The 27,601-nt window shown below is 34.8% G+C and overlaps 1 protein-coding gene across 1 annotated transcript in view; it reads left to right on the forward strand.

Moving 5' to 3' along the window:
* PHYHIPL (phytanoyl-CoA 2-hydroxylase interacting protein like) overlaps positions 1 to 27,601 on the forward strand; it is a 90,659-nt gene that overhangs the window by 40,325 nt on the left and 22,733 nt on the right. The window contains exons 2-3 of the mRNA XM_064594666.1: positions 24,099 to 24,295; positions 26,206 to 26,380. Coding sequence (XP_064450736.1) covers positions 24,099 to 24,295; positions 26,206 to 26,380 — 372 coding nt within the window. The remainder of the gene's footprint in view (positions 1 to 24,098; positions 24,296 to 26,205; positions 26,381 to 27,601) is intronic.

Here is a 27,601-nt window from a genome sequence, read left to right on the forward strand (position 1 = left end):
TGAAACATTAGTCTTGTTCTTTTCTTATGTCAGAAAAGCCAGAACTTTATGTTTGTCTGTGAACTGGAGAATCCGGAGCTATATGTGAAGGGTCAACATCACAGAGATAAATAGATAGTTTTGGTTTCACACAAAAACTCAAAATCCTAAAATCCATGAGCATTGTACATTAAATACATCCAGATTCTTTTGAATATTGATGTCTTGGGCTTCAGATTCTGGGGTTGCAGGGTGATTTAATCCCTGCTTTTAACCACACAGATTTCCTTTGCAGAGAAGAAAAGTTTTCATTAATAACCAGGTGCCAGTGTTCCCTGTGGAACTGTTTTCCTAATATTGTGACAGTTGAATTTTTATGTCCTCCACTTGTAACTTCTAACCTCTGGAGTAATGAGAAGCTGTGAAAAAGCATTGGTATCAGGAGTTTTGAGTAGCTGTGCAGTTGGTTAAATAAATTCAGTTTCATCATTGCTGAAGAATAAAATAGTACCTCATAAAACTTTCTTGAAAAATTAATTGAAATTCCTATAATAAAGAAGTACTACTACATGGATTTAAAACAAACCCAGTAACAGTAATCATAGAATAGATACTTTAAGATCTAAAATTGTGTTGAAATGCCATTTGGATATTATGGTTATTGGGACACTATGCTTTTAAACATTTTTTATTCATGATTTGGTTGTGAAATAACTATGAAAATGTGCAGATAATCAGGATGTGCTATGTGAGAAATAATTCAGAGAGTCTTAAGGATTAGGTGAATAGACAAGGCAATAAAAAATGATATATTGTACAAAAACATAACCAGAGGTCTGTGGAGAGAAATGATACACCAAACAGGGTGACAACCTAAAAGATTAAATAACACCTTAAAGATGGGAAATTAGATAGGATCTGCAAAGTAATTTGGTTTAAAAAAACGAAGTATATTCAAGACAGAAGCATGAGGTAATTTACAGATTATATATACTAAAATGCCACATCAAAATTAGGAAATTATATCCTCTTTCAGCATATATGGATTTACTCAAAAATACTTGCAGAGGTTCGAAGATGGTGGTAGAGTAGGAGAATCCTAGGCCCACCTCGTCTCATGAATACAACTAGATAACTATCAAATCATCCTAAATGCCCCAGAAATTGACCTAAAGACTGGCAGAACAAACTCTACAACTAAAGAGAGAGAAGAGGCTACACAGAAAAAGGTAGGAAGTGTGGAGACACAGTTTAGCAGAGAAATGGGTGGTGGCTGCTGCAGTGAGGAGGGAGCCACAGTCATGGAGAAGGGTGAGAGACACATTAGCACATAGGGGAGCACACATGGAAAAAGAACCCCCATGGAATCAGCTTGGAAAGTGAGAAGGACTGAATTTTGTGAGTTCTTGCAAGCAGCAGGGCTTAAAGCCTGGAGTTTTAAAGGGCAGTGGGCTTTGGCTGGGATAGATGCCAGAGGGCACTGGGGCTGCTCTAAGAGAGAATGCAGGAAAACAATCCGTAGACATACAGCATGGAAACAGCGATCTAAAGGATGCCTGGGGCATATAGGGAGGCATTATTCATGGAGAGACCCCACTGGGAATAAAGGAACTGGCCAGTGCCATTTCCCTCCCCCACCCCTCAGCATAAGCACAGGGCCACCTTTGGGAAACAGTGCAGCACCCACACTTGCTACACAGTTTGCTTACACTAAACCTTGCCTCCTCCACACTCCAGTGAAACCACCATTCCCAGTCAAACTTGCCTTAGTCCCAACGTGGCAAGCCCCCTCTTCCAGAAGGCCAGCTCACACTGTGTCTCCTAACAAGGGAGTTTTGTGGTGCCTCAGTTCTGGTGGAGGTGATGACAGGTCTCATTTCACAAACAGACCTAGTTAAGATGAACCACATTCAGACCAGGGACCAAACAGTGCCCACAACAGGGAAAGAGAGCCTTTGCAGTTTACTGACCTGAAGGATAAAGTGGCCAGGACGAAACAGCAGAGCACACACAGCATGTATTGGAGACACTCTCAGTGTCAGGCCCTGGGGAATGGGGGACACCACACTGTTAAGGCACTCCAGGACCTCTTTTTCATAAGGCCATTACCCTCAAGAACAGGAGACGTAGCTGACTTTGCTAGGACACAGAAACAGTCACAGAGACAGAAAATTATCCCAAATGAAAGAATGAGATGAGGCCACAGCCAGAAATCTAAGCAAAACAGATATGAATAACATGCCTGACAGAGAATTTAAAGAAGTGATCATAAGGATATTCACTTGAACTTACGTAATGATCATAAGGATATTCATATGGATTTAAGAGTGGAAGACATGAATGGGACCCTTAACACAAAGATAAGGAAAACATAGTAGAGATAAAGGGCTCAATAAATGAAATGAGAAACATGCTTGATAGAATGAACAGCAGGATGGAAGAAACAGATGAATGAATTAGTGACCTAGAAGACAGAGTAATGGAAAGTAATCAAGCTGAACAAAAGAGAGAAAAAAGAATGATGCATAACCAGAATAGACTTAAGAAACTCAGTGACTCTGTCAAACACAGTAACATTTATATTATGGGAGTCCCAGAAAAGGGGAGAGAAAAGGGAGCAGGTAATTTATTTGAAGAGATAATAGTTGAAAACTTCCTTAATCTGGGGAAGGAAACAGATATCTAGATCCAGGAGGCACAGAGAACACCCATCAAAATCAACAAAGCAGACACACAACCAAGATATTGTAATTAAATTGGCAAAATATAGTGATAAAAAATTTCAAGGCAGTAAGACAAAAGAAAGGAAACCCATAAGACTGACAGAAGATTTTTCAACAGAAACTTTGCAAGCCATAGGAGAATCGCATGATATATTCAAAGTACTGAATGGGAAAAATCTGTAGCCAAGAATACTCTCTCCAGCCAGGCTATCATTCAAAATAGAAGGAGAGATAAAGAGTTTTTCAGACAAACAACACTAAAGGAGTTCATGACCACTAAACACCCCTGCAAGAAATATTAGAGGGACTCTGAGTAGAAAAAAAGGGACCTAAAGTGAGAGTATAAAGGTAGGAAACAGAAAAGAAGTAACAATATTTCTGTAAAACATCAGTCAAGGAACTCGCAAAATTAAAGGATATAAAATATAGCAACATATACCTAAAACATGGGGAGGAAAGGAGATAAGAATGGGTTCAAACGTAAACAACCGTCAATTTAATAGAGATTGCTATGTACAGAAGAGGTTATATGTAAACCTAATGGTACCCATATATCAAACCTACTAATAAGTACATAAAGTATAAAGATAAAGAAATCCAAATATATCAATAAACAAATGAAGAAAACATGAGAAAGCCAAAGAATCAGAGAAAATCTTCAGAAACACTACAAAACAATAAAATAGCAATAAAGACATATCTATTATTTATAATTACCTTGAATGTAAATGGACTCCAATCAAAAGACATAGGCTATACAGAATGGATTAAAAAAAGACCCATCTTGTGCTGCCTACAAGAGTCATTTTAGACCTAATGACAGCTGCAGATTGAATGTGTGAGGATAGAGAAACATTTATTATGCAAACGGATGTCAAAAGAAAGCCAGAGTAGGAATACTTACATCGGACAAACTAGACTTTAAACAAGGCTGTTAACAAGAGACAAAAAAGGATACTATATAATCATAAAGGAGACAATCCAACAAAAAGAAATAACAATGATAAATGTGCATTCAATATTGGAGCACCCAAACACATAAAACTGTTAATAACAAACATAAAGGAACTAATCCATAGTAATACAATATAGTAGGGGACTTAAAACCCTACTTACATCAATGGACAAATCATTTAAACACAGAATAAACAGGGAAACAGTGGCTTTGAATGACACATTGGATCAGATGGATTCAACAGATATATTCAGAACATTCCATCCTAAAACAGCAGAATACACATTCTTTTCAAGTGCACATGGAACATTCTTTAGAATAGACCACATATTAGGCCACAAAACAAGCCTCAACAATTTCAAGAAGATAGAAGTCATACCATGCATCTTTTCTGATTACAACACTATGAAACTAGAAGTCAACCTCAAAAAAATCTAGAAAGACCCCAAATACATGGAAATTAAATAACATGCTACTAAACAGTGAATGGGCCAACCAGGAAATTAAAGAAGAAATAAAAAAAGTACATGGAAACAAATGAACGTGAAAACACAATGGTCTAAAACCTTAAGGATGAAGGAAAAGTGGTTCTAAAAAGGAAGTTTATAGCAATACAGGTCTACCTCAAGAAGCAAGGAAAATCTCAAGTAGACAACCTAGCTTTTACATTTAAAGGTGCTAGAAAAAGAACAATAAACAAAACCTAAAACCAGAAGAAGGAAGGAAATAACATTAGAGCATAAATAAATTATATAGAAACAAAAAACCCAAAACAAAACAAAACACCTGTAGAACAAATCAATGAAACCAGGACCTACTTCTTTGAAAAAATCAATAAAATTCATAAACCTCTAGCCAGATTTATCAAGAAAAAAGGGAAAGGGCTCAAATAAATAAAATCACAAATGAGAGATGAGAAATAATAACCAATGCCACAGATATATAAACAATTGTGAGAACATTATGAAAACTATATGCTAACAAATTAGACAACCTAGAAGAAATGGATAAATTCCTAGAAATGTATCAACCAAAACTGAAACAGGAAGAAATAGAAAATGTGAACAGACCAATAACCAGTAAAGGAAATTAAATCAGTAATCAAAAAAACTCCCAACAAACAAGAGTCCAGAACCAGATAGATAGCTTCACAGGTGAATTCTACCAAACATTTAAAGAAGAGTTAATACCTATTCTCAAACTATTTCAAAAAAATAAAAAAAGGAAGAAAAACTTCCAAATTCATTCTATGAGTCCAGCATTACCCTGACACCAAAACCAGCTAAAGATACCACTAAAAAAGAGTACCTTAGGCTAATATCCTATGTTATCTATGATAAACATAGATGCAAAATCCTCAACAAAATACAAGCAAATTGAATCCAACAATACATTAAAAAAATCATTCACCACAATCAAGTGGGATTTATTCCTGGGTTGCAAAGGTGTTTCAATATTCACAAATCAATCAAGGTGATATATGTCTCATCAATAAGAGAAAGGATATGAGCCATATGATCATTTCAATGGATGAAGAAAAAGCATTTGACAAAGTACAACATCCATTCATGGTAAAAACCTTCAACAAACTAGGTCTAGAGGAAACATACCTCAACATAATAAAGACTATATATGAAAAACCCACAGCTAACATTATCCTCAATGAGGAAAAGCTGTGAGAGATTTACCCCAAGGTCAGGAACAAGACAAGGATATCCACTCTCACCACTTTTATTCAACATAATACTGGAAGGTCTAGCCACAGTAATGAGAAAACAAAAAGAAATAAAAGGCATCCAAATCATTAAGGAAGAAGTAAAACTTTCACTCTTTGCAGATGACATGATACTATATATAGAAAACCTGAAAGACTCCACCAAAAATCTGCTAGAACTGATAAATGAATTAAGTAAAGTTACAGAATACAGTGAACAGAAATCTGTTATGATTTTACACCAATAATGAAGCAGCAGAAAGAGAAATTAAGAAAACAGTCCCATTTACAATTGCACTAAAAATAATGAAATACCTAGGTGTAAACCTAACCAAAGCGGTGAAAGACCTGTATTCTGAAAACTATAAAACACTGATAAAAGAAAATCAACATGACACAAATAAATGGATTTCCATGTTCATGGACTGGAAGAACAAATATTGTTAAAATGTGTATACTACCTAAAGAAACCTAAATGTACATATTTAATGTAATCCCCATCAAAATACCATTTTTCACAGAGCTAGAACAAATAATCCTAAAGTTTATATGGAACCAAAAACCTCGAATAACCAAAGCAATCCTGAAAAAGGAAAACAGAGGTATCACAATTCCAGACTTCAAGTTATATTACAAAGCTGTAGTAATCAAAACAGTATTACAAAAATAGACACATAGATCAACAGAATGGAATAGAAAACCAAGAAATAAACCCACAACTATACAATCAATTAATCTTCAACAAAGCAGGAAAGAATATCTAATGGGAAAAGGATAGTCTCTTCAGGAAATGGTGTTGGGAAATCTGGAGAGCAAAATGTAATAGAAAGAAACTGGACCACTTTCTTACACCATACACAAAAATAAATTCAAAATGTATTAAAGACCTAAATGTGAGACTTCCTGAAACCATAAAAATCCTAGAAGAGAATGCAGGCAGTAACCTCTTTGACATCAGTTGCAGCAACTTCTTTCTAGATGTCTCCTGAGGCAATGGAAACAAAAGCAAAAATAAACTACTGGGACTACATCAAAATAAAAAGGTTCTGCTCAGTGAAGGAAACAATCAACAAAACGAAAAGACAACCTAAGGAATGGGAGAATATATTTGCAAATGACATATCTGATAAAGGATTAGTATCCACAATCTATAAAGAACTTAAACACCTCAACACCCAAAACCCAAATAATCTAATTAAAATTGGCAGAAGACATTAACAGACATTTCTCCAAAGAAGGCATTCAGTTGGCCAACAGACACATGAAAAGATGCTCGACATCAGTTATCATCAGGGAAATGCAAATCAAAACTACAATGAGATAGCACTTCACCTGTCAGAATGACTAAAATCATTGACGAGGATGTGGAGAAAGAGGAACCCTCTTGCACTTTTGGTGGGAATGCAAACTGGTATAGCCACTGTAGAAAACAGTAGGGAAGTTACTCAAAATGTTAAAAATAGATCTACCCTATGACCCAGCAATTGCACTACTGGGTATTTACTGAAAAAATACAGAAACACTAATTCAAAGATATATATGGCAAAATATGGAAGCAGCTCAAGTGTCCATCAATTGATGAATGGGTAAAGAAGATGTGTTGTGTATGTATGTGTGTGTATAATGGAATATTATTCAGCTATAAAAAAGAATGAAATCTTGCCATTTACAATGTTGTGGATGGAGCTAGAGAGTATAATTCTAAGTGAAATAAGTCAGAGAAAGACAAATACCATGTGGCTTCACTCATGTGTGGAATTTAAGAAACAAAACAATGAGCAAAGGGGGAAAAAAAAGAGAAGCAAACCAAGAAAGAGACTCTTAACTATAGAGAACAAACTGATGGTTCCAAGAGGGGAGGTGAGTGGGGGGGTGGGTGAAATAGGTGATGGGGATTAAAGAGTGCACTTGTGTTGAGCACTAGGTGATATATGGAATTTTTGAATGACTGTATTGTACACCTGAAACTAATGTAACACTCTATGTTTACTAGCTAGAATTCAAATAAAAATTTAAAAGGAAATGCTTGCATATATCTGGACACTAATAATTGTCAGCATATTTAAAGGATTTTTAAAAAATTATTATGTATATGGAGGTCAGAAACAGATCTGATATACTGATACTAACAATTTTCAAGAAAGAGATAAGAATAAATGGAAGAGAAGAATTGTCATGCAATCAGATGCCTCAGTGATTAATTAGGACAAAGCCAAACTAAGTAATAACCAAGCCTTTATATATTTACTGGAACAATACAAGTAAGAGGCAAAAAGAAGGTGCAGCTCCCCAGTGTTCCATTTTCCTTACTTAATGTCACCAGCCAAGAGTCAGGTTAGATACAACACAGACTAGGGTTGGGTGGGGAAATGGTGGAAATATCGCACTGCTGAGGAGCTCCAAGTAAAAGATTCCTGCTACTTTATAAAGGGGAATGAGGACAGGGTGAATGGCTAGGACTGGAAAAGAACCAAGTTAGAGAGGAGAAGAGTGTCTCAGCCATCGCCCTCCATAAGGAGGTTTTGGGGAAGTGCTTGGTAAAGGAGGCACCTGGAGTAGGAATGCCGATGTACATATGGTGATGACTGTCAGTGGCAGGGGAGCCTGAGTCCTTGACTGCAGCTCCTTCCAGAAAACAGTAATGCACTGACTGTGCACTGAATCTAATATATGGAGAGTAGTGTCCCCATGAGGTCTGCCAAGCAAAGCCTTGTAATTGTCTATGATTGGATCTGAAAGATCACACATAGGATTTTGGTCTGGATCCAACCCTTCTTTGAATTATAAGTATAATATTAAAAATCATGTTAAAAAATAGGAGTAAAACAGGTTAGATTAAGTGAAGAAAAATCAGACCAGCCCGAAACTTCTCAACTTTTAATGCCAGAAAACAAGGTAGTGGTAGAACAATACCTACAAAATTTTTAGGCAAAAACTCTATATTTAATTCAGATACTCATCTGAAAAGACAATAGCAAAAACATTTTTGGAAACACAGTATTCATGAAATCCTTTCCTGATCTTGGAAACAAATCATTAGAACATCTGGTTCAGCCAACTAAAAGAAAACCAAATAAGTAACTCAAGATTGGGGAGGTCATGTTTAAAGGATTGACACTGAATAGCAAAACCATTTGAAGTAATAAAACCCAAAGAATTGTAAATAGAGTATGTCACATAATGTAAATATCATTATTTTGAGGAAATATTTCATTTTTGTAAAAATTTAAAATATGGTGGCTCTGAAATCTAGAGTACACCATCAAAAATGCAAAAGTAAAAATACCTCTATTTTTTCATTTTACATATAGAAGGTTTTAAGAGATACTAGTTTCACCCTTGATACTGAAGAAATGTAACTTCTAGTAGAATAAAAAATGGGATTTATAACTTCCAAATTACTAGAGAAAAGAGATTCCAAAGAAAATAGAGTCCATATAGTGAAAGATAGAACCAAAGGAATAGTAAGGAAGAATAAAATATATAAAACATAAAAGAAGATCTCATAGGTAACAAGAAGCATAAATGTAAATTAAATATTTCTTTTTTTTTTTAAGATTTTATTTATTTATTTGAGAGAGTGAGAGAGAGAAAGAGCACAAGAGGGGGGAGCGGGAGAGGGAGAAGCAGACTCCCTGCTGAGCAGGGAGCCTGATGCGGGACTCGATCCCGGGACTCCAGGATCATGACCTGAGCCGAAGGCAATCAGTCGCTTAACCAACTGAGCCACCCAGGCGCCCTAAATTAAATATTTCTAATAAAAGGCATAATTTCTCAAATTGAGTGAAAATTCAGAAGATACACCTAAAAGTTACTGAAAAATATTTAAAACAAAAAATAAGTGGGTGCTTGGCTGGCTCAGTCTGTAAAGCATAAGACTCTTGATCTTGGAATTGTTGAGTTCAAGCCCCAATGTTGGGTGTGGAGCACACTTAAAAAAAAAAGTACACACACACATACAAACACACCAAAGCAAAAAATAAAATGCAGGGGTGAACAAAGATTCTATATATATGCAAATTGAAATAAAGCAGGGTACAAATTATTTAAAAGTATATATTACATTTATTAAGATAGTCATTCTTAATTTAAAAAAGCTATATTCTTCAATGAAGATATAACTATTATATACACAGTTGACTCTTGAACAATGTGGGGGTTTAGGGGCAGGACCTCCTGTGCAGTCGAAAATCCACATAGTAAATTTTTTTTAAAAAAGAAAAAGATTATTAGAGAGAGAGCGCTCAAGCATGTGCACGTGCATCTGTGGAGGGAGGGGCAGCAGGAGAGGGAGAGAATCTCAAGGTGACTCCACACTGAGCATGGGGCAAGAGGAGCATGGAGCAGGGCTCAGTCTCACAACCTTATAAGATCATGACCTGAGCTGAAATCAAGAGTTGATTAACTGACTTAATCTTAACTGATTGAGCCACCCAGTTGCCCCTCCACGTGGTGGCTTTTAACTCCCCCAAAACTTAATAGTCTACTATTGACCAGAAGCCTTAAGAATAACATAAATATTTAATACATATTTTGTATGTAATATGTATTATATAATGTATTCTTACAATAAAATAAGCTAGCAGAAAGAAATTGTTATTAAGAAAATCATCAGGTAGGGGCACCTGGGTGAAAGTCGGTTAAGCCTAGACTCTTGATTTCAGCTCAGGTCATGATCTCAGGGTTGTGAGATCAAACCCTGTGATGGGCTCCATGCCAGGTGTGGAGCCTACTTGGGATTTTCTTTCTCCCTCCCCTCTACCCCACCCCTGATTGCTCATGCTCTCTCTCTCTTTAAAAAAGAAAAGAAAAAAGAAAATCATAAAATAGGGAAAATACATTTAAAGTATCATACTGGGGTGCCTGGGTGGCTCAGTTGTTTAAGCGTCTGCCTTCCACTCAGGTCATGATCCTGGAGTCCTGGGATCGAGCCCCCTGTCTGGCTCCCCGCTCTGTGGGGAGTCTGCTTCTCCCTCTGTCCGTCCCCCGCTCGTATTTTCACTCTCTCTCAAATAAATAAAATCTTTAAAAAAAATAAAATATTGTACTGTATTTATTGATAATGTAAGTTTATGTTGTCTGTTTACAAGATTAATTATCAATCAGTATCTACCTCAATTTTGTCTTATGTGATATAAAATGCTGTAGACTTTATACTTACTAACCCTAGACATCAAAAATCAAAGGATAATGTGAAAAAGAAATTTGTATTTATTTACAGGTATAACAATTCATGCATTGATAATGAAGAAGCAGTAATATGATTACTTTATGGTAGTACTGTATAATCAATACAATTACTTCATAGCAGCCTAGCCTGTACAATGATGAATCATTATAAAAATTTTATGGCATACACTGTTACAGTTATTTTCATAATACAATGTTGGGAACATTGTTACATTAAAAAAACTTCCTGTGATGATAGGCTAATGCTCAGTTTCTCCAATTATGAGAGAGGGGCATATTGTATGGTAATGTAATTCTTTAAAAGTAAAGTTATAAAACAGTAGGAAAGCTAACACATTATTAATTTTATATTAAATATCACTCACCTTATGCCCATGTAAGGGTAGGCTATCTACGTCTGTACAAATCTTGTACACAATGTTCTACATGATACTTAGGCAATGAGATACAACATCTCATACACTTATTACAGTACAGTTATTAGATTTTCGCACAAGGATACTTACATGCAACATATAGGTTTTTAACTGTCTAGTGGGATGATTCAGTTTTCATTAAGTGGAAGGAGATAATCATAAAAGTCCTCATGGTTGTGTTCATGCTGAATAGGCTAAGGAAGACTAGGGATTGGTTTTGCTGTCTCAGGAGTGGCAGATGTGTAGGAGGTAGAAGGGGAAGCAGGAGAGGTAGGCACACCTGGTGTAACTTCATGGAAATACATTATAATTTCTGTCCGACTTTTTGCCTTTCCATTTTTCTGAAAATGTTTCTGTGTATAGTACCAATCCTTCTTCTACTGTTTGCTTTTGTTTCAGTGTCCATATCTATCATAGAAGGGTCCATTGTCAAAAAAGAAGTCAAAAGTCTTGAATAATCAGAACCCTTCTGCCAGATTGTCTAATGTCAATTTGTTTTCTGGCACTACTTTAAAAATTTTTTTTTGTTTAAATTCAATTTGGTTAACATATACTGTATTATTAGTTTCAGGGGTAGAATTTGGTGATTCATCAGTTGCATATAACACACAGTGCTCATTGCATCAAGTGACCTCCTTAATGCCCATCACCCAATTACCCCATCCCACCACCCATCTCCCCTCCAGCAACCCTCAGTTTGTTTCCTATAGTTGAGTCTCATGGTATGCCTCCCCGTTTTCATCTTATTTTATTTTTCCGGCTCTTCCCCTTCTCTTCCCTTCCTTCTTCCCTTCCTTCTTTCCTTCTGTTTTGTTTCTTAAATTCCACATATGAGTGAAATCATATGGTATTTGTCTTTCTCTGACTGACTTATTTTGCTTAACATGATACCCTCTAGTTCCACCCACATCATCGCAAATGGCAAGATTTCATTCTTTTTGATGGCTGAGTAATATCCCATTGTGGGGTGTGTGTGTGTGTGTGTGTGTGTGTGTGTGTGTGTGTGTGTATACCACATCTTCTTTATCCATTCATCTGTTGGTGGACATCTGGGTTCTTTCCATAGTTTGGCTATTGTGGACATTGCTGCTATAAACATTGGGGTGCATGTGCCCCCTTTGAATCACTATGTTTGCATCCTTTGGATACAAGCCTAGTAGTGCAATTGCTGGGTTGTAGGGTAGTTCTATTTTTAACTTTTTGAGGAAACTCCATACTGTTTTCCAGAGTGGCTGCACCAGTTTTTATTCCCACCAGCAGTGTAAGAGAATTCCCCTTTCTCTGCATCCTCACCAACATCTGTTTTTTCCTGAGTTATTAATTTTAGCCATTCTGACTGGTGGGGGTGGTATCATTGTGGTTTTGATTTGTATTTCCCTGATGCTGAGTGATGTCGAGAATTTTTTCATGTGTCTCTCAGCCATTTGTATGTCTTCTTTGGAGAAATGCCTGTTCATGTCTTCTGCCCATTTCTTGACAGGGTTTTTTTTGCTTTTTGGGTGTTGAGTTTGATACTAGCCCTTTATCTGATAAGTCATTTGCAAATATCTTCTTCCATTCTGTAGGTTGCCTTTTAGTTTTGTTGACTGTTTCCTTTGCTGTGCAAAAGCTTTTTATCCTGATGAAATCCCAATAGTCCATTTTTTGCTTTTTTTCCCCCTTGCCTTTGGAGATGTGTCTAGCAAGAAGTTGCTGCTGCCAAGGTCAAAGAGGTTGCTGCCTATGTTCTCTAGGATTTTGATAGATTCATGTCTTACATTTAGGCCTTTCATCCTTTTTGAGTTTAATTTTTTGTATATGGTGTAAGAAAGTGGTCTGGTTTCATTCTTCTGCATGTGGCTGTCCAATTTTCCCAACACCATTTGTTGAAAAGATTAAGAGACTGTCTTTTCCATTGGATATTCTTTCCTGCTTTGTCAGAGATTAGTTAACCATAGAGTTGGGGGTCCATTTCTGGGTTCTTTGTTTTGTTCCATTGATCTATGTGTCTGCTTTTGTGCCAGTACCATACTGTCTTGATGATTACAGCTTTGTAATACAGCTTGAAGTCTGGAATTGTGATGCCTCTGGTTTTGGTTTGCTTTGTCAGCATTCCTCTGGCTATTCAGGGTCTTTTCTGGTTCCATACAAATTTTAGGATTCTTTGTTCCAGCTTTGTGAAAAATGTTGATGGTATTTTGATAGGGATTGCATTGAATGTGAAGATTGCTTTGGGTAACATAGACATTTTAAGAATATTTGTTCTAATCCATGGTTACGTTTATTCCTCAGTATTTTATCGTTTTTGGTGCAATTGTAAATGGGATCGATTCCTTGATTTCTCTTTCTTCTGCTTCATTGTTAGTATATTGAAATGCAACTGACTTCTGTCTGGCACTGCTTTTTCTACATCTTCTTCCTCATTGTTTGACACTGGTTAAGAAGCTCTCATCTCTATCAAGTTGTCTTCTGCTACTTCCTCTGGTGTTTGTTAGCTCTTGAATTTCTCCGATATCCATATCTTGACATCCTTTACCCCCCAACTTTTTTGTCATGTCCACAATCTCTTTCATGATTTTCTTGATTAGCTATCATAAATCCTGTGAAGTCATATACAACATCTGGACACAGTTTTCTGTAGCAGGAATTTATGTTTTTGAGCTTGGTGGTTTTCACGACCTCACAGCTTTTCCTATAACAATGATGGTATTTTTAATTGTGTAATCTTTCCAGACATGCATGATTTTCTATCAGTGTTCTCTTCCATAGTATTGACAATCTTTTTCATACAGTACTGTGTGTAATGAGCCTTAAAGGTCCTTATGAAACCCTCATCTAGAGGTTAAATTGGAGACATTGTGTTTGGGAGCAAGTAGACTTTGGTGTTGAATTCATGGGGTTGGGTGGCCAGCAGCATTACTGAATATCAAAAGAACTTTAAAAAATAGTCCCTTGCTGGCATGGTACTTCCTGGCTTCAAGGACAAAGCATCAATAGAACCAATCCAGAGAAAGAATTCTCATTGTGCAAGCCTTCTTATTGTGCAACCAAAAGACTGGCAGCTGGTATTTATCCTTTCCGTTCAAGACTTGGGAGTTAGCAGCTTTATAGATAAGGGCAGTCCTGATTATAACCCCAACTACATTTGTTAACCTGTTTCTTCCTACCTTAAATCCTGATGCTCACTTCTCTCCCTTGCTAATAATGTCCTTTGTGGGATTGTTTTTTCCAGAATAAGGCACTTTCATCTGCATTAAATACCTGTTCAGGCATATATCTTTTCTTTTTAGTGATTTTTGTAATGACATCTGGGAACTTATCTGCTGCCACAGGGTTGGCAGAAGCTGCCTCTCCTGTGACATTGACATTTTTTTAAGCTAAACCTCTTTCTAAAATTATCAAACCATCTTTTGCTGGCAGTAAATTCTCTAGCTTTAGATCCTTCACCTTCTTTCTGCTTTAAGTTGTCATATAGTTTTTTCTTGAATCATGGTAGATTCTATAGATATGCCTTTCTTATCACAATCCTGCACCCACATAAAAGCTGCATTTTCAATAGGAGATTTAAAAAAAATCATAAAATATGCAAGGTTTTCATGCCTGCTAGTGTAGCTGCAGTGACAGCCTCATGAATTTCATTTTCTTTCTTTTCCTTTTTTTTTTTTTACAATGGTTCTTACACTGGATTTATTTATTTTAAAAATGGTAGGCAACCACAGCTACAGATCACAATCTACAGTACATATAAAGCAATTCAACTTTTTCTTGTAATGTCATGACATTGCTCTGCTTTTTGGGAGCACTTCCAGCATCATTCACGGCATTTCATGTGGGTCTCATGGTGTTATTCAAGGTTTACAGTATTGCAGTAAGCACAATGAAAAATACTTGAGAACTGCAAGAGATCACTTTTTATTACAATATTCAATTTAGTGGAGATACAAAATGCTCATGTGGAGATGACTAGCATCACACAGCATTTAAAGCATATACTTGCAACACTTGAGCTCACCGCAATAGCAAAAGAAGGTGGCTATGAGATTATTACAATAATGCAGTATGTACTACAGTTAATTTTATGGAGTTACGATTTAATACTTCATCTTCATATTTACATTTCTCTTGAGTGCAAATGGTGCTATATACAATCTGTAAGTGTGTGTATAACTTTTGATACTTAAAGTAAGTATATTTATATTTTTATGCAATATAAATACACACACGCATACATAGTGGCATCAAGATATAGAAGGCAAAATGTTTTAGACACCTAAAGAGAAATGAGCTGAAACACAGTGGAAGAAGGACACTTCAAGTAGGTGGGAGGACTGATGGGTGGGAGGATCCGAATGTTTTTCCTTTTATGGATTGTGCCTTTGGTCTAAGTCTAAGAACTCTTCACTTAGACTAGATCCCAAAGATTTGCTATTGTTTTTTGTTCTTTTTCTAAAAGCGTTAATGATTTTTATGTTTTACATTTTATTATTTTTTAAATTTTATTATGTTATGTTAGTCACCATACAATACATCATTAGTTTTTGGTGTGATGATCCACGATCCATTGTTTTCATATAACACCCAGTGCTCCATGCAGTACGTGCCCTCCTTAATACCCATCACTGGGCTAACCCATCCCCCCAACCCCCTCCCCTCTAAAACTCTGTTTGTTTCTCAGAGTCCATAGTCTCTCATGGTTCATCTCTCCCTCCGATTCCCCCCTTCATTTTTCCCTTCCCTCTCCTAATGTCCTCCATGCTATTCTTTATGTTCCACAAATAAGTGAAACCATATGATAACTGACTTTCTCTGCTCGACTTATTCCCTTAGCATAATATCTTCCAGTTCCATCCATGTTGATGTAAAAGTTGGGTATTCATCCCTTCTGATGGCTGAGTAATATTCCATTGTATATATGGACCACATCGTCTTTATCCATTCATCTGTTGAAGGGCATCTTGGCTCTTTCCACAGTTTGGCTATTGTGGACATTGCTGCTATGAACATTGGGGTGCATATGACCCTTCTTTTCACTACATCTGTGTCTTTGGGGTAAATACCCAGGAGTGCAATTACTGGGTCATAGGGTAGCTCTATTTTTAATTTTTTTGAGGAACCTCCACACTGTTTTCCAAAGTGGCTGTACCAACTTTTATTCCCACCAACAGTGTAAGAGGGTTCCCCTTTCTCCACAACCTCTCCATTTGTTGTTTCTTTCCCTGTCCATTTTTGCCATTCTAACTGGTGTAAGGTGGTATCTCAACATGGTTTTGATTTGAATTTCCCTGATGGCTAATGATGATGAACATTTTTTCATGTGTCTGTTAGGCATTTGTATGTCTTCTTCAGAGAAGTGTCTTTTCATATCTTCTGCCCACTTTTTGACTTGATTATTTGTTTTTTGGGTGTTGAGTTTGAGAAGTTCTTTATAGATCTTGGATACCAGCCCTTTATCTGTAGTGTCATTTGCAAATATCTTCTCCCATTCTCTGGGTTGCCTCTTTGTTTTGTTGACTGTTTCCTTTGCTATGCAGAAGCTTTTTATCTTGATGAAGCCCCAAAAGTTCATTTTTGCTTTTGCTTCATTAGCCTTTGGAGATGTATCTTGAAAGAAGTTGCTGTGGCTGATGTCAAAGAGGTTACTGCCTATGTTCTCCTCTAGGATTTGGATGGATTCTTGTCTCACATTGAGTTCTTTCATCCATTTTGAGTTTATCTTTGTGTATGGTGTTAGAGAATGGTCGAGTTTCATTCTTCTTCATGTGGCTGTCCAATTTTCCCAGCACCATTTATTGAAGAGACTGTCTTTTTTCCATTGCATGTTTTTTCCTGCTTTGTCGAAGATTATTTGACCATAGAGTTGAGGGTCCATATCTGGGTTCTCTATTCTGTTCCATTGGTCTATATGTCTGTTTTTGTGCCAGTACCATGCTGTCTTGGTGATCACAGCTTTGTAATATAGCTTGAAATTGGGCAACGTGATGCCCCCAGCTTTGTTTTTCTTTTTCAACATCTCCTTGGCGATTCGGGGTCTTTTCTGATTCCATACAAATTTTAGGATTGTTTGTTTCAGCACTTTGAAAAATGTCATTGGAATTTTGATGGGGATGGCATTGAGGGTATAGATTGCTCTGGGTAGCATAGACATTTTAACAATGTTTATTCTTCCGATCCATGAGCATGGAATGTTTTTCCATATTTTTGTGTCTTCTTCAATTTCTTTCACGAGTGTTCTGTAGTTCCTAGAGTATAGATCCTTTACCTCTTTGGTTAGGTTTATTCTGAGGTATCTTATGGTTTTTGGTGCTATTGTAAATGGAATTGTTTCTCTAATTTTTCTTTCTACAGTTGCATTGTTAGTGTATAAGAAAACAACTGACTTCTGATTGATTTTGTATCCTGCCACATTACTGAATTGCTGGATGAGTTCTAGTAATTTGGGGGTGGAGTCTTTTGGGTTTTCCACATAAAGTATCATGTCATCTGCTAAAAGAGAGAGTTTGACTTCTTCCTTGCCAATTTGAATACCTTTTATTTCTTTTTGTTGTCTGATTGCTGTTGCTCAGTTTTGAGCAAATTTTTGTATATGGTGTAAGGTCTAGGTCAATGCTCATTTTTTTTTCTTTTTTAAGATAAAATAAAGTTTTAATTTTTGCCCATCAAAACACGTGGATATTTTAAATAGCAATAAATGGAATTGATAAGGGTGCAAAAAAAGGCACTAAGAGTAGTTGGAAATACAAATTGGTGAAAACAAATGTGATTCAGCATTTGCATTTCTTGGGATTTATCCAAAGTTAAATAATCATAGATCTATACAAAAATATACATAGAATGAGTTGACTGAAGTGTTATTATAGGAAAACACTGGAAATAATCTACATGTCCAGTATCAGGATGACTGATTAGTAGAACAAAATACACCAAGATTAGAATAATGTGTAGTCATGTGAAAATGTTCACAGTCTATTAAATGAAAAACAGGTTACAAAACATTAAGCACAATATGTTAATAAGGATTAAAAGTGATTTTTATTTTCTTTGTGTTTTTTTCCCTAAAAGTTCCAGCAGTATTCAGTGTTACCATTAAGAGTATTTTTTATTTTGAGAATTTATTGTAAATAAGGCATAGAACAGTTTCACATTTTGTTGTGGTTACTATTTTAGTTTTATTATTGTCTAATTAGTTTTTCTTTCATGACTTTAAAAGCATTGCAGGATTTAAAAAATAATTATAATAAAAAACTATTGCAGCATTTTAATATTTTTATGAAGAGGAAAGTACTTTTCCCTCAGCAGACTGTATCTCTGACTTTGTAATGACAATTATTAAAATATGTATTAATTTAAATATGTATACACATATGATTTTAATTTTAAAAATAAATCTTCCTATATGTACTACGGTAGCAGATTTTTTTATCACTAAATTTTAGGAAAGAAAAAAGATATGAGAAAATTGTCCCATCTTGCTATTTTTAAGGGAAGTAACCTAACACCTGTAATTTCTTTCTTAGAAAGATAGCTCGAGGCTTATTATTAAAACTAATTACCTTTATTATTTTTAAAAAAACATTTTCTTACTTTATTCAAAGTGAATAATTTATGTTCTTTTAACTACTATAACTAAGATTTTAGATTGGCTTCTTTTGTAGTGCTCTAGGGAAAATATTATGAAGAAGAAAAACCACTCATTTTCACAGCAAAACTGATGGGGCAAAGGGACAATGGTACAATAAGTATGCTAAAAATATAAATGTCCTCAATAAAAAGAAACATGCTCTATTGCAATTGTTGCAAGAGTACATCTAGGTTATTTAGCAGGTGATACTTTTAATCTTTATTCAAGATAACTGTTTTTTTAGCTTAATCAAATTGGGTCATACACTTCATAAGGTAATCTTGATAACCAAGTAAGTTTTTTCTCTGCTATATCTTTCAAAAAGATAAATATAAAGAAAACATCTCAGGTTCTAAAGAGTTTAGCTAAGGACTTTGATAGCTAAGTATTTTAAATCTCTGTATAAAGCTATTAAAAATATAGTATCATTGTATGTGTGTATTATATATTCATACAGATAAGTACATATACATATAAATGAGACAAAAAGATTATGTTGCATAATTTCTATTCTGAAACATGGTTTTGAAATAAAGGAATAAGAATTATAATGGGTAATGTTTGTTTAGAACAGCTTTTCTAATTCTTGAGGGGGAAAGGGGAAAAATAGCAAATTTGAAGGATCTCTATTTCTTATAGATTGTATAATTTATAGAATATATTGACATATAGAAATGTATATAGATATATAGAAACTCATAATGCTGTAACAGCACTGGTTTTTATATTTGTAGATGGAAGTATGTGATAATGAAGGTAGATGTGAAGTGGGCTATTATTCTTTTGTATGCTTAAAATGTTTTAGTGAGTCTAGATCTTCTCAAGGTCCTTTAAATACAGAGCTTGTGGGGTGCCTCAGTCTGTTAAAGTGTCTTCCTTAGGCTCAGGTCATGATCTCCAGGTCCTGGGATTGAGACCCACTTCCAGCTTCCTGCTCAGCAGGGAGTCTGCTTTTCCCTTTCCCTCTGCCCCTTCCCCCCATTCATGCTCTCTCTCTCTCAAATAAATAAATGTATAATATAAATAAATAAATACAAAGCTTGTGTGTACTTCTCAGCCATCTTCTTAAAAATGTGGATTTATACTGGACACTCATGGATATTTAAAAATTGCTTTCTCGGTATGTTTGAGGGGCACATTTGAACTAATTATATGAGTCTGACAATACATTTTAATAAAATTTAATCTTCAGTATTATGCATATTGAACTCCATCTAAATCAACCATAAGTTTTTTTCTCTTAGATAATTCCTCAACTTCCATGACCCACTTCTAGTCTCCTTTTTTAGCATTCTCATTCAGTATTTTTTCCTATTACCTGTGCTGAATTAACTAAAATGAAGATGTACTGTTTCTTAATGCTTTTACTATTGCCTCCGTTTAGAATGCTGTCCTCAGCTTTTTCACTACTGTCTTCACTTGTTGAAATTCTGCTTCTCCCACAACATTGTGGTTATAGTTAACAATACTATATTGTATACCTCAAAACTGCTAAGAAACCAAATCTTAAATGTTCTCACCACAAAAAGGAAATGTTAAATTTGGGACATGATGGAGGTATTAGCTAATTCTACAGTGGTAATCATATTGCAATATATAAATATAAATATATATATATTTATGTATCACATCAACAAAATTGTAAACTTAAAACTTACACAGTATTATATATCAATGACATCTCAATTTTTAAAAATTTACTTCTCCTAAAACAAAGAGTTTCACATTTTCTGAAGCATGATTTGATTCCCTTAATATAGTCTTTCAGTTAAATTATGTTATCACATAACATAATTTTATTATGACATTTCCCACATTCTTCCCAATTTTATATCCTTGAGGCAAAAGCTAGTTTTTACATCTTTGTACATTTTCTGTTGTGTACTTTTGATACATAGATAATTACAACTTAGTAAAAGTTGTAATAACAAAAATAAATATGAAGGGACACATAACTAAGTGGCAGTGTGATAAGGATCCTCAACCAGCTTTACAAATCTAAGTGATTTGTCAGGGTCAATATGAGAAGCCACTTGAGTTCAACAACCTGCTAAAGGTATAGCAACAAATCATTGAAGGTAGAGATTTTATTTTAAAATATTCTAAGAAGATTGGTATCACATTCTGATTTTTAGTGTCTTAGAAAGTTTCCTAGAGTTAATATACAAATCCCAATAGGTAGTTTTGGGGGAGTTTATTAAAAATACAGACAAAAAATGCTTTCCAACAATGAATAGATATAGCACAGAGGAAAAAAAAATATTTTAAAAGTGAAAGAATTTGTTACAAAAGTGCTTTTGAAATGCTTGTTCTGAGAAGCAGTTTTCATATTTTGGACAGATAAAAGTATCATTAATTTGTTTTCCATTCAGTATTACCAATCAGCAGTACAGTCACAGATCTTAGAATTATTTGTCAGGTAAAGTAGAAAAATGTAGCTAGGGCACCTGGGTGGCTCAGTTGGTTAAGCGACTGCCTTCGGCTCAGGTCATGATCCTGGAGTCCCAGGATCGAGTCCCGCATCGGGTTCCCTGCTCGGCAGGGAGTCTGCTTCTCCCTCTGACCCTCCCCCCTCTCATGCTCACTCTCTCTCTCATTCTCTCTCTCAAATAAATAAATAAAATCTTTAAAAAAAAAAAAGAAAAGAAAAATGTAGCTAGAATTATTCTTAAGATGAAGTCTTATTAAGAAATAGAAGCTGCATTTAGAAATACACTTGATTGTACAGATCTAAGGTAGTACTGGCTGGTTATTGAATATTAGTGTCATGTGAATCACTGTTTCACTGATCTTACAGACAAAATCATTGTTTTCTGTCACTTATCTCAAAATCTCAGTTAAAAATTGATTCACAGAGTGTGAAGATAAAGGAAGTTACCAATCCTGATAGGATTGGTTTAAACTAAATTTTTTACTTGTTCTGCGCAAGTAAGAAAGCTGCATAGAGTAATCTAGTGGCTTTGTTAAGAACTGGGAGTATGATAAGTAGCTTGAAAATAAAGATTCTTGATATAACAAGTCCTTCATAGGTTTGAGCTTTATATTCTGAATGGTAAAATAGGGTTTAAACAAAACTTTCCACATTTTAATAAATATAAATTTTTTTTCTCAAATTTTAACTATTAGAGAAAAATATATAAAACAAAGTATTATATTCTAGGCAATAATCAATTATTTGTAACTTTAAGGTTGAATCCGATAACAGTGGAAGTTTAAGTAGCAAACTTTTGTATCTTTGTGTTAATATATTGAAATTGCATTTTCATTAAATTGGGCCAAATGCAAAATAGCTTTTTTTTTCTCTCTATGATCTTAAATAACAATTTTTTCACTCAGTTGTTATGAAATTATATGGAGAGTCATAATGCAAATGAGTTTTACAGAAACTTTTACTATTAGTGTCCAGAAAGTTTTTCAGTAGTGTTACTTATATTTTAAAGATAACTGCAATCAGAATAATAGGTAAAAACTTTGAGCTTTTCTAAATAGAACAAAAATTACTAATGTTTGAGTATTTATTGCCTTTCCCTTTTCCAAGTCCATTAAAAGGATTCCACTTAGTTTCTTCCCTTCCCTTGACTTCTAAAAGGCTTTTATTTAGGTCACAAGCAATTTGGGGATTCTGTTAGGCCAGATGAGAAGCAAAGAAGAGAGTGATAGAGTAATTTTTGTGGGAGTTTTATGGAGAAGGAATCCAGAGAAACTGGGGTGTGAGGGGAAGGTACGAAGAAGAAAAGAATTTTTAAAAGTATTGTTCAAGAAATGACAATAAAAAACTTAAGTTATTTTGAAATTAGTTTTCAATTGCCATCAGGTTCCTCTGGCAACAACACACCTTGAGATGAGACGATATGGGTCAAAGATTTAGGGACGCCTGGGTGGCTCAGTCGTTAAGCCTCTGCTTTGGGCTCAGGTCGGCTCAGGTCATGATCTCAGGGTCCTGGGATCGAGCCCCACGTGGGCTTCCTGCTCTGCTGGAAGCCTGCTTCTCCCTCTCCCACTCCCCCTGCTTGTGTTCCCTCTCTTGCTGTGTCTCTGTCAAAAAATAAACTCTTAAAAAAAAAAAGATTTAATAAGACTGGCAATTGTCAACAGTTTTATATCAACAATTGAGAGGGAGTGTGGGGGCAGGAGAACACAATCTAATCTGGAAATGGAAGATATTGCCACAAGATAATATTCATTGTTGTTGTTTTTAATTTTTGTTGATCAAGATTTACTATTTTATTCTGTTAAGTAACTAGTTATGTAGCTGATTTATGATCTACCACTTTTTATCATATGAATAACAATTACATTTATTTTTTTTCTCTGGGGCATTCAATTTTATGTTGGCTTGGGGTAAGAGAACATAGGAAGGAGAAATAGAGTAAAAGTTGATTCAGTATTTCTTTCCTATCTATGAAACGAACTTGGCAGGTCTATATTTTTTCTGTTTTGACCAATCATCCATCTTATTCCACTCTATACTATTAGCCAAAGTTTCTCTTTTAGTTTCTCATTTTCTTTAACTGGAAATGCAGGATACAGTCTTTTAAGTAACCAGGTGTCAGATCAGTTCTTCAAGATTTTAATGATAACAATCAACATGACAATTGTTTTTTTTTCCTCTTTTAGCCTTATTTATTGTTTTAATAATCAAAATTAAATTGATCAAGACACAATGGGCAAAAAGATTCCTAGAATAATCCTTGACATAATAACTTGTAAGAGAATGGTCTTCAATATTATTTGTATATGTAGTATAACTATCACATGCTGTTTCTATAAATAGATATCTAAAACAAAAGGAAAATGGAAGAGTAATTTTTATAGACTGTCACTGATACCTCACAGATTTTTTTTAAGAAATGTTTTTTTTAATTTGACTGGATTCTTTCATTAGCAACATTTGTGACCTCATATAGTTTAAAACACCTGACATTAGAGCAGAATTGGTTGTTCATGTAGGAAAAATGGTCTCTTGGGTCTTTCCAGATGGTACCTACCATGTAAGGCCAATCTTTTATAGATTAGAAAGATGGATTATCAGTGTTTTTGTTTACATTCTGTGAAATCAAAAATTGGAAAAGTAAATTGAAAATTTAGAGGTGGTAAGGACAAATTCAGTTTTGCTTTTTTTTTTTTAATTGGTAAAATGCCTTTGTAAATGGCATTAGCTATCATTAACACGATATTTCATGAACAAAAATGAAATCTCAGATTTAGTAATTAGGTAATTGAGTTCAGAAATACATACACAGGGGTCCTTGGGTGGCTCAGTTGGTTAAGCGTCTGACTTCAGCTCAGGTCATGATCTCAGGGTCCTGGGATCGAGCCTGCATTGGGCTCTCTGCTCAGCGGGGAGTCTGCTTCTCTCTCTCACTCTCCCTCTGGGCACACTCTCTTTCCCTATTTCTCTCTCAAATAAATAAATAAAAATCTTATTAAAAAAGAAAAAAAAGAAATATATACACAACTGATGGCCTTGCAACCTGGAAAAAATACATTAGTTGGAAACTACCTGTGCATTGTTTTCTTGCAGGGAATAAATCACAAGACAGTGGCATAGCAGAGATGGAAGAACTTCCTGTACCACATAACATTAAAATAAGCAACATTACATGTGACTCATTCAAGATTTCATGGGAAATGGATTCAAAGTCAAAGGACCGTATTACACACTATTTCATTGACCTCAATAAGAAAGAGAACAAGAACTCCAATAAATTTAAACACAAGGTAAAATCTTAACACATACTTCTATTCATTTGCATCTTAAAATCTAAGTCTGAGGACATTTTAAAAGAAGGACTAATGTTCTATTAATTACTTAAGTGACGTATTTGACGTTTGGAAGAATAAAAATTACATGTCATTTCAAAACCCTATCCCTTTAAGAAATTTTGTAAGAAAATGAAATGCCAAGTATACTATTAAAATACAATTTTTCCCATAAAAGGTAAAATCATGACTCTCATATAGACATAAAAATGAACATGTGTTAAAAGATTTAACTCATTAATGAGGTAACTGATGAGGTGTTACAACCAGTTCAAAGGATAATCCAAAGAATAGACACAATCATAGATCAGTGTATTGAAATAAATGTATAACTACAGGTAAAACTCGTTTGGGGTCAGGAAGGAGAAAGGGACAGAAGGGATGGATGGACAAAATTCATTTGCATGTATTTAGACAAGAATAACTGTTATCAGTTATCTACAGATTACAGTGTTATAAAATAACTTCCACAGAATCAAAAGAAAATAGCCAGAAGAATGTGCTATAGGCAAGGTATAGTTTTTCATTAAGGCATACATTTTTCCCTATAACTGCTGAGAGAGGAATGTGATATAGCTTATAAACTTTAGGGTATTTGTAAAATACTTTAGGGCTGAAAACTGCTTTATGTAGTCAATTTTATTTTATGATTTGAGGATGAAAATTAACCTTTATATGTCTTAGACCTGTTTACACCTCTTTGGTATTTATTCTTATAACAGTCTACTTATCACATATCTTTGCTGATACATATCTCTCTACATACACATCAGAAGTAGCATAGAGAGGATAATAGTTATTAAGTATTCTTTCTTATGTTTCAGTATTTTCACTGATGAAAACTGGTCTTTTTTTTATACTGATACTAAATTTAACTTGGCAAATCTTTTGGAAGAGCTGCCTTATCCTTTCTGGAAATTATGTCTTTTACCAAATGCACAGTTATACACACTAATGATAAGTGAGGATTATATGTATAGATAAGTGTGAGAGAACAAGATTGATAAGTCATTATTCTAACCATGTTCTAATTTTGATTATGCTTTCTAGTTATGGATATTTTCTTTGCTGACATTTGCCTTCTTGAAGTAGTTTTGAAATATTTCCTTGAAATAGCTTTGAAATACTTAATGTTATGTGATGATTAGGTCAAGATTTGACCCCCTTTTCTTCATTACACACTTAGAAAACCATGTCTTGGAAACGTAGTGAATATTCAACTAGCAAGTTTAATAACCTTATTAATCATTGTTTAGAAATACCTAAACATTTCTGTGACACATAAGCTCCATACTTGAATACAACTGAAACAGATATTACCTCTTTTGTATACAAAACTGATTCATTTATCTTAAAATAGTTATTTTTAAAATGTTTTCTGCCTTCACATATAAAATATTTAGTAATGGGCTACTCTGGTAAAATTAATGGATAGTATAAATTAAACAAATATATTTTAAAATACAAAATCATTGAATTTTATTTGTCATGTTTCTGGGTTTGGGGAAGTTTTGTTTTGTTTTATAATTTAATATTAGAATATTGCATTTTAAGGAACATATATAAGGAGTGTACAGAGAAGAACAAGAATCAAGAAAACAGAAATCTAAATATATTTATGTCATTAACTAGCTGTATGACCTTGGTCATGCCTTTTGATCAAGTTGGGCCTTATTTTTTTTACATCTGGAGAATTATAATAATTATTAAATATCTTTAAAAAGGAAAATTCTGTCATTAGCCAGGAATTTCACAAGTTCCTCCACATTGTTTACAATTGATTCAGGTTATACTGCTAAATTATTTCTTCCCTCCCTCCCTGCCTTCCACCCTTCCTTCTTTCCTGTTTTTCTTTCTTTTTGTCTTAGGATGTTCCAACGAAATTGGTGGCAAAAGCTGTTCCCTTGCCCATGACTGTCCGTGGACACTGGTTTTTGAGCCCGAGAACTGAATATACAGTAGCAGTGCAAACTGCCTCAAAACAGGTTGACGGTGATTATGTTGTGTCTGAATGGAGTGAAATTATAGAATTCTGCACAGCAGGTAAGAGAACTAGATACAAATACAGAAAAATATTTAATAGTTCCTTAAAAGCTAATTACAGAAAAATATTTTTTAATCATAAGGTGATATGAATTGCATTGGGTTATTTTTACATTGACAATAGCATTGTGTACTAGAACAAGCTATGCTGTGTTAGTTGGAGGGAGCTTAGATTCTCAGCAAAAACTGAGTAATGGCATTAAATCAGTTCTTTGCTGCATAGTTTGATTTTTCAAAGTAAAAGCTTTGCAAATAAAAATTGGTTTAGTTTGAAAATATACTCAAACATATTTTGAGCTTCATTTTGAGAGAGAGCTTTTTTTTTTTCTTTAAATTTTCACAGATATTTATGGCACCTGGGTGGCTCAGTCGGTTAAGTGGCTGCCTTTGGCTCAGGTCATGATCCCAGGATTCTGGGATCAAGCCCTGTGTCTCTGGTTCCCTGTTCAGCAGGGAGCCTGCTTCTCCCTCTCCCTCTGCCTGCCACTCCCCCTGCTTGCACTCTCTCTCTCTGTCAAATAAATAAAATAAATAGAATCTTAAAAAAAAAAAAATGTTCACAGATATTGAAACAAAGAAGTCAGGAACATCTTTCTGTAACTTAGGGGAATGAATGCAGATCTTAATGACTGTACCTAGCAGAAATGTTATTGGATTTTTCACTTGAGTGCTGAAAATCTGTATCTAAACTAGTGGTGTGTGTGTGTGTGTGTGTGTGTCTTTGCTTCATTAGAAAGTACCTCATAGACATTTGACATTGAGATACCTGATGTGGAGAGGCCCATCCCCTTTGATTTTGAACTATACCTTAATATTCCATTAGATTGGAAATGTTACCATTTATCTGTTTATTCATTCATTTAAGAAACAAATATTTGGTGAGCACTTAAATAGGTGTTGAAGTGATACAAAGATATCTTTACCTGAATACATCTGTCATCCTCTCCTTGTCTCTTAGAATGGGGCTTTATTTCCTCTTTGTATAGGTGATTGTTTCCTCTAAAAAATTGTAGAGAAAGGCTAAGTGTTTTTCAACATAAAGGAGCTTGAAGAAAAATTCTTAAAAACAATTTGCCTCAACTATTGTAGGTTGCTTAGCAACTTTTCCCAGCTGAGGCATCCTTCATATAAACCAGCCTTTTTTTTCTCCCCATAACATCACACCTGCATTATTTTAGACTCAGTACATACTTAGCAACTGCTTTATCTCACTATCTTGTG

Source organism: Mirounga angustirostris, unplaced genomic scaffold, assembly GCF_029215605.1.
Source record: "Mirounga angustirostris isolate CCGP_5_RB_7025 unplaced genomic scaffold, mMirAng1.0.hap1 SCAF_6, whole genome shotgun sequence".
Classification (NCBI taxonomy): domain Eukaryota; kingdom Metazoa; phylum Chordata; class Mammalia; order Carnivora; family Phocidae; genus Mirounga; species Mirounga angustirostris.